General features: G+C 36.0%; 1 protein-coding gene across 3 annotated transcripts in view; it reads left to right on the top strand.

Annotated features, from left to right (window-relative positions):
• Thsd7a (thrombospondin type 1 domain containing 7A) overlaps nucleotides 1-11,950 on the top strand; it is a 444,595-nt gene extending 432,645 nt beyond the window's left edge. The window contains exons 25-29 of one of the 3 annotated variants that reach the window (XM_008854527.3): nucleotides 2,837-2,919; nucleotides 3,282-3,492; nucleotides 5,656-5,743; nucleotides 6,579-6,680; nucleotides 6,753-11,950. In XM_008854527.3, coding sequence (XP_008852749.1) covers nucleotides 2,837-2,919; nucleotides 3,282-3,492; nucleotides 5,656-5,743; nucleotides 6,579-6,663 — 467 coding nt within the window. In that variant the 3' untranslated portion in view covers nucleotides 6,664-6,680; nucleotides 6,753-11,950. Of the gene's footprint in view, nucleotides 1-2,836; nucleotides 2,920-3,281; nucleotides 3,493-5,655; nucleotides 5,744-6,578 lie in introns of all 3 variants that reach the window. The other 2 variants (XM_029556884.1, XR_003847217.1) reach the window with 2 other exon arrangements.
• Nucleotides 11,951-13,407: the final 1,457 nt, after the last annotated feature.

The raw sequence follows: 13,407 nt of genomic DNA, 5'->3' as shown, positions 1-13,407 counted from the left end.
TGTATTCAATAGAAATATTGGCCAATTCTAATAAATGATTATAAGTAATTTTCTCATTTTCAAATCACTACATACAAAGAAAATAATAATTTTGTGTTTTCACTATTTCTGCTGTGTGGTACCTTGAAGTTATATAGACCAGGGAGTCTAAATATACAAACTTGAATAATTCACTTGAATAATCCAATTTACGATTAAGACATTTCATTGATTAGTAAGGAAGATTTATCAGTAAAGTCTCAAACCCAGAGCACCTGAGAAGTACTTTTACTATGTCCTTATCACAAACAATTATACTTTAAAGAAAAAAACCCAGCAGGCCTAGAGAGATGACCCCGTGGTTAAGAGCATTGGCTGCTCTTGCAGAGGACCTGGATTCGATTCCCAGCACTCACATAGTGGCTAATAGCCATCTATAACTCCAGTTCCAGGGGATCCGATGCATTACATGAGTACACTGAACATACATGCAGGCAATGCACTCACATACATGCAGGCAATACACACAAAGTAAAATAGTAAATAAAATATTTTTAAAAGAAGAAATCAAAAAGAAGGTTTTTGTTGTACTGTGACTAAAAGACACTCTGAAGAACCGGTTTAATCTACAAGTTCTTTCTGTGAACACAGTGAACTTGAGAGCTTCCAAGCATCCATTAAAGGGAAAAGAGACTTCAGGCTAAATATGTATTGAATTGTCTGCAAATTTCTTAGGAAGAAATGAAGGTCAGAACCAGAACCCTAACCGCAGAGGCATGGATCCCAAAATCAAATGCTCTCCTTAACTAAGTTCTAAAAATAATCTTGTCTCCAAGAATCTCCACATCAGAAAGGCAGTGTCAGTATTGACAGGCACCTGCCTAGGGCACCTGCTGGCTTATTGCTCTTGTTTCAACTCTTCTGCAGAGAAAAAAGTACCGTACACTTGGGTGTTCCCGAGTAATGTCTATTTATAATTTAACTTTCATACATGCAGTAAGATCATAGGAGCAGGGATCAATGCACTTCTTGGAAAACATCGATTTTTATATTGAATTTTAAGTGACCTGGGATTATTGAAACATAATTACTTACTTCCTCCCTGTGAAAGTTAGAACAGAATGTCAAATTATATTCTTCTGAAGACAGGATTTTATTTATGTGAAGGCTGTATCAAGAAGCCCTTGATAATAGCATCTCCAAGTGGACATATAATATATAAAAAGAAAATTCTCCTCCAAGAGACTCTTTGTTTTCTCAATAGTATTATCTGTGGGAAGGGAAAAGAAATCTTTCTTGACTCCATCCTAAGAGTAATGGAATAAGAAAAGCCCTGGACAGGAACTTGTAGTCTTTCCAAGCCAGGTGTCATAGAGGTCATCCATTTAACTCAAAGGCACATAATTATTGAAGAGAATTTAATAATTTCCTCAGAAGTTCTATTAGCTTGAATTCCTTTTCAAAAATAGAGACAAGAAATATTTGTCTGCCTGTTCTAATGTTAAAAGTTCTTTCCCACTGTAACTGGGGTTGGTCCCCAATTGAAGAGTGACCAGTACAAAGCACATTTTAAATTTATTTTCAGTACAACAAAGTGAGCAGTGTATAATTATTTCTCTATGGGTCCAAAAAATCAATGTGTAAATGATTTATGATAAAAATCTAGATGCATTTTTTCCATTGTTTAGATGAGTTTCTTTGTGAAAATAGACAAGTACAAAAATCAATTGTATTAATTTATGAATCATCTTTATAGGAAATTCATACTTCTTGACTTTCTCTTCATATGTTTGATGATAGATAATATGGCCACTTAAGTACATTTTCCTTGCAATGACTAAGTGTTTTTCCATAACCATTTCTCCAAGAATGTTTTGATGTCATAATATTGAGAGAAAAGTGAAGAATTAACAATGGGATCTTAGACTGGATCCAGAGGATCATAAGTTCAATTGATATAGAAAAGAATTGGCTTTGCTAAAGTTTTATTAAACTGAGTAAATTTCTATGAAACTCTTTTTGAAACTCTTTCTATGTCACCAATATTGTTTCTTTGAAACATCTATTAACAACTTAAAAAGTGTCACACAATTGAGGCATGGTTCGTATCATAGCTGAAAATAAAGAAGAGGGAAATGACTTCGATGGCAATTTGGAAAATACTACAAGCAAGACTTGGTGGCAACATTAGTTTTCTTCCCCATATTCCATCAAATAACCTGCATTAATGATAACTGTGATTTTTCTCAAAAGCAAACATGTACTATAAAAAGATGCTTATATTGTGGTCACATAAATTGAAAATTCTTGGGCTGGGCATGGTGGTACTCACCTTTAATACCAGTACTTGGGAGGCAGAGAGAGGCCTGTGAGTTTGAGGCCAGCCTGGTCTACATAGTGAGTTCCAGACCATCTGGGGCTACAGGAAAACCCTATCTCAAAAAGAACAACAAAAAAAGAAAATTTATTTTGAGAGACCTGAAAACTACTGTTTTGAGTAACCAAGAAAAACATTTTAACTATAAAATAAAATCTTCCTTTCTATTGTGGGGCTTGGCCTGAGGAACTACTGTCAGAAATTATAGTACAGTTGGTATTTCAAAAATGGCAGCTACAAAATTATCCCTTTGGAAAACGCATGTTGTACGTGGTAAGTGCCAGCAATGGTTCTATCTTCTGGCTATGAAAGGCCTCAAGTAACTGAATAAAATGGTGACATTTAACCAGACATTTCACATACAAAAAAGCCTCAGGACTTCTAAAGTGGTTCAAGATTCAAAGGCAAGTCTATAACAATGGTATATTTTCATCACAGCAAGAGGAGCTATTTGTCAAAATATGATTTTCTGTTCTGCAGGGGGCTGCTTGGTGATGAGCCAGCCTGACGCTGACAGGTCTTGTAACCCACCGTGTAGTCAACCCCACTCATATTGTAGCGAGGTATGTGCACATTCATTAAGATGGACAGGCCACCTCCATCATTCCTCACCCCCACTGTGTCTGGTGCAGCCCATCCTCCTGCCCCAAAGAGCCATGGCTTGAGACAGAAGCAGTATACTTCTAAGCATCTTTTTTTTTTTAACAATGTAAACAACTCTGAATGCATTTACTTTTTAGAATGACTTTGTGTAGTTGTAGGGTTTGCTTATTTTTTTTTAATGGAAATTTTGCATGTGGCAAATTCTCTTAAACAACTTAAGAGATTTTTTTTTCCTCTAAAGCTTCCTTTTTGCAAGTATGCTCATGTATGCTTTCCAAGATCACCTTGCATGCCTAGTGTAAAGCTTCTTGTTCTCCTGCAGACAAAGGCATGCCGCTGTGAAGAAGGGTACACTGAAGTCATGTCCTCCAACAGCACACTTGAGCAATGCACACTTATCCCCGTGGTGGTGATTCCCACTGTGGAGGACAAAAGAGGAGATGTGAAAACCAGTCGGGCAGTTCACCCAACCCAATCCTCCAGTAATCCAGCGGGACGGGGCAGGACCTGGTTTCTACAGCCATTTGGTCCAGGTGAAGCAACGAGACACTGTGGACACAAAATGCATTGCTTTCACATTGCATTGCAATGCACATTGAATAAAAATGTAGTAATGAAAATATTAATTAGGAGAAAAGTAAGTTGTCACTCATAGCAGGGACAAATAAAACTATAAAGGCATTTGAAAGTTTCAGTTTGACTATACAGAGACCATCCATGAACTATAATAGAGACATCAGAAATACAGCCCCTTGCCAGGTTGCTCAACCAATTATCAGCAGCTCTTTAAGTTGCCATATCCCAATAACTCTCATTCTATATGATATCATTTACACAGAGGCAAGGATGGAGGCTTCTTTTATGTATGGGATGATCCAAACTTAGATGTTGACCAGACCATTGTTATATTAAACAGATGCCTTTTAATGTACCCAGGAGCAGGCTTGAAGCCAGCATAGGTGGAAGTTTGAAGGCCTAGGAAAATGCTGCTCCCTACTTTCACTCTTTCTCCCTAACTGGAATCGAAAGAGCACTCATAACCAGAAACAAAACGTGTCCTGCAAGGGTTCCAGAGCAGCAAGGGTTATACCTCTTTTTCTCTCAGTGCGGAAGAGCCAACTTTGTAATACCATTAGAAACAATAGAACTGAAGGAAGAAATTCACATATGAGAAAAATCTCTACTTCGAATCCATTTAATCAGACTATATTTCATTATTAAGGAATCAATATTGAATTTTTAAGGTATTTTAAACATCTAGATGATTACCTTTATCCATGTAATCTCTACTTTGACTAGACTTTTAGCTGAAAATACAATTTATTTTGCAAACTCATGGTTTGTCTATATAAGCTGAACAAAGTCTTCTCTCAGAGTTCAAGTAGAATAGCAAATTACCGTTACCAATCTTGACCTTAATAGTAATCCAAGAAGTTCTCCACAAAGTGAGAAAAAAAATTTAAAGAAATTATTTTCATATGTTTAAAATGAATGCATAGTCATTAATTCATTATTGCAGTTGAGGTAGTTTATTTCCATTAATGTGGTGCCTGGAAGTAAATATATTAAAATACTAAAAAGGTAACAAATGGCATCTTTGTTTTTGAAAAATCTAAAGGATGCTTGTTAAATAATTTTCACAGTAAAGAAACCCAGTAGTACAATAGGTCTTTTGACTCTAAAGTCAGCTCAATAAATAAATAAATAATAAATAAATAAACCCTTTTAAAATCTTTAGAATTGAAAAGCAGTGTATTTACAATATTAACTGAGCTTATTTCCAGTAAATGGACCTCTAAGTATGCAGCTCCAAGTTAAAGAACAAAATATCCCAGTGCTAATTTGCTTTTGATGCTTTTCAAATATTGAATAAGCCAGAGTCTCTGTGGGGTCAAATTTGCCCAACCTCTAATTTTTATACTAATATCATATATTTAGTTGCATGTAGGCAACAGAAAATATACATTGATGTTAACCTCAAATTAAGTTAAGCAGTATCATTAACAGCAAGCACCTCATGCTTGAAGTTTATTCAAAGCATAAAACTGAGATGTTCAAAGAGAAAGAAGCCAGAAAACTGAACTATGGAAATGTTCATCCTGTGATTCCACATATTAGGAAAGGTAGAAAACAGCTGTTTAGAAATCCTTTCATATATATCCCTGAGTACCTCCGCAAATGCTGATATTGTCAAAGCACACTCTAAATATAGACTAGATAAAAGATTAATCTTAAGTTAACATGCTTGTCTCATCTGATGAAAGTCTTAAATGACAAAGTGAATGATCAAATAACCATCTAAATCAACTCTGGGCTGTAGAACTTTCTCAAAATTGTATTATGTTCTATATTTTTGTATGCTATCCATTTCCCAAAGTGGGAAATTATAAGAATTTGTGAATATAACAATACACATATATAGAATTTGAGATGAGTCAGATAAGAAGTTTAAGTACATGAACTCAGCATCAGAGGGCAAACACTATTTGCTGCTTTTCAACTCAGTTTTCATTGCTAATTTCCCTTCATGGAGCACTATCTAACTCATAGTAGCTGCTTTACATTAATCATAACTACGCTGAGAAAGAATTCTTGAGGCTTGAAGAGAATTAGCCGTATGCAATTGATCATTGGTCATAGTTAAAGCCTGTCATATAAGACCCAAAAAAGTAATAACTAATATGCATTCTTCTTAGATGGGAGACTAAAGACCTGGGTTTATGGTGTTGCAGCTGGGGCATTCGTGCTGCTAGTCTTCATGGTCTCCATGATTTATCTAGCTTGGTGAGTGTTTAAACATTTCAGAATCTAAGGGGATGCATAAGGTTGTTATTTCAGAGAAAACACTTTCAGTTGCCTATATCACAGAAACAGCAGGCGAGTGTCTCAAATAATTATCCTGGATTTATCCCACCTATACATAAAATTCTAAATTAAAAAGCAAACTTTAACATCAGATGGCCTAAAACCTACAATATCTCAGCCACTTAGTTTGTGGAAATAACCCAGGACTGTCCTGGGTTATTTTCTAAGGTTTTATTCTCATGCATAAATGCCAGAGAATGTTGCTTTTATGAACAATGTAAAATAGACATTTTTATATTGAATTTCTCCTAGAGGAAGATGTTATGGTAATACCTAATCTTATTCAACTGTATTTGTAAACATGCATTATTTATAAAGATTTCTGGCCAAACCCAGATGATTATACTATAATCTCACTTCAGTTGTTGTCACTAACAAAATTTCACTTGGGTAATTTGACTTTCAGAAAGCAGTCAAATGCCTGAACTTTATTTAACATGTTTTCTTAGAACTGTGAGACACAGAGAGTTCAGAAAATCACATTCTAAGCTTGAATTAGGCAATGTGGAAAGTAGGCAATTTAGATCTATCATTTCTTTTTCCTTTTTTTCATTTAAAACAATAAAATTTGCCTGACATGGTGGCACATGCATTTAATCCCAGCACCCAGGAGGCAGAGTCATGCAGGTCTCTGTGAGATCCTGGCCAGTCTGTTCTACACAGCAAGTTCTGGGCCAGCTGGGACTACAGGGAGACCCTTGTTTCAAAAAAAAATATGACTTTTTTTCTTCCAATTTTCTTTAATTTCTTGCAGCAAAAAGCCAAAGAAACCCCAAAGACGGCAAAACAACCGCCTGAAACCTTTAACCTTAGCATATGATGGAGACGCTGACATGTGACATGGAGGTTTTCCTGCCATTAACCACTTTTGGCTTTCTGGCTCTGTAGTAGATATCCAGAGGCCACAATGTGTGTCCACACTGTGTGAATTATAATTCATGTTAACTGTTAAGAACACCACCTTAAGAATGAAAACCTACAGCCACTCGGAGAATTCAAGCCAGTGCCACTGACATGTAGGCCTTCAACCCTGAGCATTCTAGGAGATGGAGCTGAGGACATGCTGTGTCTTGAGAATTTTGTGTCTTTTCTGAAATCTGCTGATTGAAATGCCACTTTGATTTCTAAAACTTAGTGGTGAAATTGTCCAGTTGGGAAGTTTGATGCAAGGCTGCTTGCAGCATCAACCCACAAAACTTTCTAGCATGAAGAGTTGATGTCAATGGTTTTACAATTCTACACTTAAGCATAACAACATGTATACCCGATTAAATGATAGACAACATATCCTATTACATACTTGTTGATAAGCAGCTTAATCAGTGAAGAAGAAGTAAGCTCTCCGCTAGGCAGAGAATCCATTAAACAATTCATCATCCCCGTGGTTGATGGTAACTTTTATTGACCTGCATTTCAGAGACAAACTCTTTTTTTAATACAACTTCATTCTCGTCTCTCTCCAATGTATGAATGCTGGACATGTACTAGTATCTTAGAAGACAGAGTCCTCAAGTTCAGTATTTTATAGTGGTTATTGTCTGGAAAATGAATCTGCTTCTGTTAATACATTTCTACTGTCCCTAATTTTCAAACTGGTTGCCTATATCTTTTTGCTACATAGAAGGCACACTTTTGCACTATATTAGTGCAGCAGGATGGGCACTTAACCAGTACTGCCATGGAAACTGCCTCTTTTCAAATGGGATGAAGATATCTGTGCCAAGAGTGTCAGAGACATTTCAAGTTTTTGTATTATGACGAGAGTAACATTCAGTTTGGATGGTAACGGGATTCGATCCATTATGACACTTGCTGTCTATAGTCTGTCTCATCACTACAGGCACTGCAAAATTGACAACACAGCAGGAATTCAAGTGCTGAGGTTCCCTAACCCATCAACCTCCAAAAGGTGGACACCCGCCCCGCCCCGGTTGGTTTGTAATTGCTCTTCGAAGGCTGTTTATGACTAGATTTATATATTTGTTATCTTTGTTTAAAAAAAAAATGAAGAAAAGAAAAGAAAAAAGGACTGGTTATCTTTTTAATGTTGAGCAGATGGAGAAAATGATGTAGCAATGATTTTCATAACAAAAACAAATCAAAATTGTGTGTGATATTTTCTTTCTTCCTGATTTGGTTTCTTGGTTTGAGACTGAAACCCTGTCCTGCAGAATGTATTTCACAATCCATAGTCTTTTCCCTTTCTCTCTGGTAAAATCTGAAACAGTATTATTTAAAACAAAAATTAAAAAGAGAAGAGTGACTGTCTTGTCCAGAGCATATGTAACTATCTAGAGCAAAGGTAGCAAGCTCTTTCAGTGAAAGCTCAGATAGGACATATGTTCGGTCAGGTGTTATTTCGGTTTCTCAACCCTTCCACCTTGTACTTTTGCCACAGATGATACCCAGCAAGAAAAATAATGGACACTGTGTTTTCCAGTAGGACTCTATACAAAAAGCCAGCAGACTGTATTAACATGTCTTCATTTGCTGACTCACCTCCCACTCTGTTTTAGGGATAATTCTACATTATAACGTTATTAGTTTTCATTCACTTACCCTCTGTGTACCACCTATGTTTAATTTCATGGGTGAAAATACAGTCATTAATTTATGATTGCAGTGGAAGTAGTTATGCTTTCACTAATGAAATGTCACAGTAGAAGACATTTCACTAAAGAAATGTCTCACCTGGCAGACATCTTTGTTATGAAAAGAAAGTTGAAACTGCGGTGATAAAAAGTACCATATTTCAGGCAATGTTTACTACAACAGTCACTGGTAATAGGGGATCGTTATGATTTCTGATCTTTTGAAAAACAGTGAATTTATCTTGAATGTTTTTGTGTTGCTAAAAAAGTGATTTGTGCTGTCAGGTGTTTTGCCTTCTTAGACTGGGTGTGGAGCGCCCCCTGGTGCTGTTATTGCAGAGATGACTAAAGAATTCTGAGTAGGAGGATGACTTCCTCCCCTAAATGAAATCGATATACATATTTTATTTCTTCTTTATTCGATATTTAACGTACTAAGTGATGTACGTCATTTCCAAGAGAACAGATAGCCCAAGAAGACGAGAATTTCACTTTATCCTAAGGATTTGAGGTAAAGAATGAAAGCAAAATCTATTTCATCTGTTTTACTGAAGAGGAAGAAAAAATAATATTATTACACTAAAACTGTGATTGTTAATACATATCTATACTCAGGGGACAGTCAAATAATCATCAGATGATATCGCTGAATAAAATAAGCTCCACTTGTCCAAAATAGTTAAGAAATCTAATCTATTGTGTTTAGTTGGGAAAATTGTAATAATCTGATGAAATATGTGCAATACCTAACAATCTTCAAATGTGGAATAGGATAAGATATTTTTCTTACTAAAGTTATACATAAGGTATTGTGAAATGTGACTCATTTTTAAGGTAAATCAGCATTAACCTGCATAAGTTGTAAGAAACAAATTAGTTAAGTGATTAAAAACTATGAAAGGTTATGATGATAGTTATTTATGATTAAGACATTAGCTGTACTTTACACTATATTTATATAGGAGAAATACATTGGATACTCACTGTCAGGATAAATTAATTCTAGATGGCTTCTTGTAAGAAAGATGAAAGAAGGGACTGTAGCTATTTGAATAATTTGGACAAACAGGATGATACTCATCTGCAAATGGCCTTGTTGAGTTCATAAGGACATCTATGCTAGAATTCATCAAAATCTTATTCTTCGTGTTCATTCTAGTAATTCTAGATGGGAACATAGTGGAAATTTGTCTGTTGGCCCCTTTGCCTTACCAAAAAGTAAGTCTGTGAATGAAAGGATGGAGGGAAAGACGGAGAGAGAGGAGAGAGAGAGAGAGAGAGAGAGAGAGAGAGAAATTGTTCTGAAAGTGCAAATGTCTAAATGTCTACTGTTTTAAAAAAGAAAAAACAAGTGCTGGCATCTGTATGATTTTGCTGCGTGTTCCAGCAGGGACTGTACAGAGTGCCATGAGTGATCTCTCTTGAAAGGGGCTGCTTTGCCTATCCATCAGTGCCCATCCAGTATACTGACTGTAATCTTCACTTCAAAGCTTTTCTGAGTGTAGCTTCGGCTAATTGAAAAGGAGTATGTAAAAGCATGTGTTTACTTATAATAAAGCACAAATTGCCTATAACAAGACAACTATTTATTGGGTTAGCACATATAAGACACTCTGCTAGGCACTATAAAAATTAGTAATGGCTTTTGTATACATAGGTTGCTAAGACATTCAAAAGAGGGAAAACATGCTTAATAAGAGATGCTTGCATTTGAACACATTACTCTAGATTTCTTTATAAGCGTGCTTAGCACTTTCCACATATTTTTAAGTGTCTTCAGATATGCTGGGAGGAGATTTTTCTCCTATTCCATCCTCACTTAGATGGCAATGGTCACCGTGGCTTAAACAGACCCTGTTACGTACCTGGACATTTCAAGATAAAGTCACTGCTTCTGAAGGAAGGAAATAGCAATTCTGACACATTTATTTAGCTCAAACTCGTTGTATCCTTGGTCCTTTATGATGGTTTTCACTGCTGGTCTCTATTCTATTCTTTTGCCAATTGTTATAATATTGTCTGCTTCCCTCCAAATCAGCTTCCACTAAACATGCCCACGTTTTCTATAAGAAAATAATCGAGGATACTTATTGACCCTTTCTACTGAAATGAAAGTATCAATTAGAATGCAAACATTTTTATTTAAATACACTGCACTTGTCAAAACAATGGATTAGGGAAAAGAAAAGACATGTAGATGGCATGCCCTAAAACAAAGAAAAGAAAACCTTTTGTGGCGGGGTAATGAGAATGTCAGTTCCTGTACTTGGATTGCTACCCAATGTCATTACTCCTATCTTCACCTAAAGTCTTTGTTCACTCCCCATATTACAAGACAGTGGAAAAGGCCCGCATCTTTCAATAGTCAGCAGAAAAGAGAAGCCATTTTTAGGGGGATTTAGAATCTGAATAGACTTGCAGAAATCATGATTGTCGAATGACCTGGAATCTCATTATTTGTAAGCATTTTTCATGTTCAAATGCTTTTTATTCTAGTTTCCCTGAAAGACTGAGGGTGTTGGAAAGTCAGCAGTCTATGAACAAATGTATAAGGAATCTTGCAGAATATATATGGTCTTCCAGGGTCTTATTCAGGTGTCAGAACCAAATCTCCCTGTTCAGGTCCAAATAGTATTCCTGCTCCCACCCTCAGAGTCCTGGCTGGGTATCAGGAGTTCCAGTTTCTGAAACTGACCTGTTGCCCAGCAAGTTTGTTTGTTTGTTTGTTTGTTTGTTTGTTTTAATCAAAAAGATGTTGTAAAATGTGATAAAATAATTCTTCTCTAGCAAAGGCAATGGGAAGTGATTATGTCTGTAATATTAAATGAATAAAATAAATGTTAAACAAATAGAGTTAATTTTACAGGGTTTTTTTTTTCCTGCTTCTATCAAGGCAGACCATTATCCCAGAAGCAGCTGGAGTCATGTTGTCCATGATGCAAATCTTCATCATATGCAGAATGCAGCTGGTCTCAGGTTTACTGTTGTTTTTGTGTTTGTTTTCTGATTTAGGTGTAATTCCCTAAATTTAAGCCTCAACAAAATTCCCAGATATTTTTCAGGAATACATTTGTGTTTATTTTTAGAAGTAAAAATTTAAATTCCCTTTCTGGTATTTTTTCCTGCCCAGTTTTATCACAGAGATTTGAAGAGATCAGTATCTCTTATTGTAAAACATAATTTTATTAAATTTACAATCTATCTTTCTGTAAATTACAATCCTCTGAGTGTATTTTTTGTTAATTTAACTACCTGGATATTTATTTTTTGTTAAATAGTGAGGCAGCTGTCTATGAATTTTTGTTAATATTGCTTTGTAAATGTGCAATATAATTTATTCTAAATTATGTACATTTCTTTTTAATGCAAAAAATGTCTGTGTACAGTTAGCTACAGATTGGCAAATACTGTCACTACACTTTATTCAGTTAACGCAGACAGCATGTGGAGATGTGATGTGCTTTTTTACATTTTCATATGGATTATTTGTAAATAACTATACTACTGACAAATATAAATCCAGAAGTCGTTTTCATTCTCTGTGTGTCTGTGTTTTAATTTGCATCATTTGCTTCTTAAATGTGAGAATAAAAATAATTTGTTTTAGTGAATACACAAATCCTTTACCTTTCCTGGGTTTATTGTTGTCTGTTTGCTAAAGTTTGAAAAATTCAGATTATATTCTAAAACTTAGCTGAGGCCACCAGATGAATTGGCTTCCAGTGAGTTAAGAGGACACTGCCAGATGATGGCCGAACACTGCAGCTCAGAGAACAGTTCTTGCCTTCCGGGTCATAAGTCTGTGTCTACCCATACCAGGCTAAATCTAGAAGTCAGTTGAGATTGTGCCATGTCCAGTCCTTATACATGCTCAGCTGTCACTCATGTTCACCCTGCAGCACAGTGCTACATGGGAATGATGAAACTATATCCCAGTCATCTATTAAAACTACCTCAGTATCCCCCTATCACCTCCCCACTCTAGCTACCTTTCCTGGAAAGTTTCCTTTGGCTGTGGTCATCACTCTCCACCTTCTTTTACTTTCCTCTAGTGAGTTTTCCTAATATCCATTCAGATTTTTTGGTTGTTGATACCCCACCTCCACTTCTACACATAGGAGAGGCCAGGTCTTTAGCTAATCTTTTCCTTGTTTAAAATGATGCTCAACACATAGTAGGAACAATAAATGGATGGTTTCCTATTTAATGAATAGGAGAGGAACAGTGAACTGCAAAACTGATGGGTAGAGAGCAGCTGCAGGCAACAGCGAAACAAGGAAGACACAAGGGTTGAGAGGCCAGCAGATTCATCCAAGCCTCCAGGATGTTGATGCTCCACTGTTGAGAATATGCTCGATTTCATCTTTTCACCTGCTTAAAGTATGTTACTTAAACACCCCCAGAAGACATAGTGTGTAGCATTAACAGAATGGAAGCAGAGCATTAAGACATGAAGCCATCGTGGCTTCCACTGTCATTACAAAGCAAGTAAGAGCTAAGGACATTCCAGTTAGATGGGCATTGTGACTGATTTCCAAAACCATGCTGAAAGCAAGTCTGCAGAGGAGCTCTGTTGTACTTTCCTTGGATTTAATTCAATTTGCATGGCTAACTCCATTGTGGCTGGGGTCAGGGAGCTCAGAACACTACAAAATGAGGAAAAGGGCAATTGAAAATTTCTAAAAAGTCTTTATTCCAGAATATAAAAGAAGTCTGATTGCACTATTCAGCCTTAAACTAATTTATTTTTGATGTCAATAATAATCAAATTATGTGCTATTTGTTTCAATGTAGAAAATAATAGGAAAAACAAAATAGAACATCAATCAAAGTGTTTCCCAAACTCTCATAATTTGCTTGGGAACAAAAGAGGAACAATAGACTTTCAGCAACCACATAAGCACATTAACAGACCATCATAAGTCCTTGCCTTGTAGAAAACAATGTCCTGATTTCCTTGGGAAGTAAAATGGATTTCAAAATGAGAGTCAC

This window comes from Nannospalax galili, unplaced genomic scaffold (genome assembly GCF_000622305.1).
Source record: "Nannospalax galili isolate Female #2095 unplaced genomic scaffold, S.galili_v1.0 scaffold787, whole genome shotgun sequence".
In the NCBI taxonomy this organism is placed as follows: domain Eukaryota; kingdom Metazoa; phylum Chordata; class Mammalia; order Rodentia; family Spalacidae; genus Nannospalax; species Nannospalax galili.
This window is presented reverse-complemented; position numbering and strand designations above follow the sequence as displayed.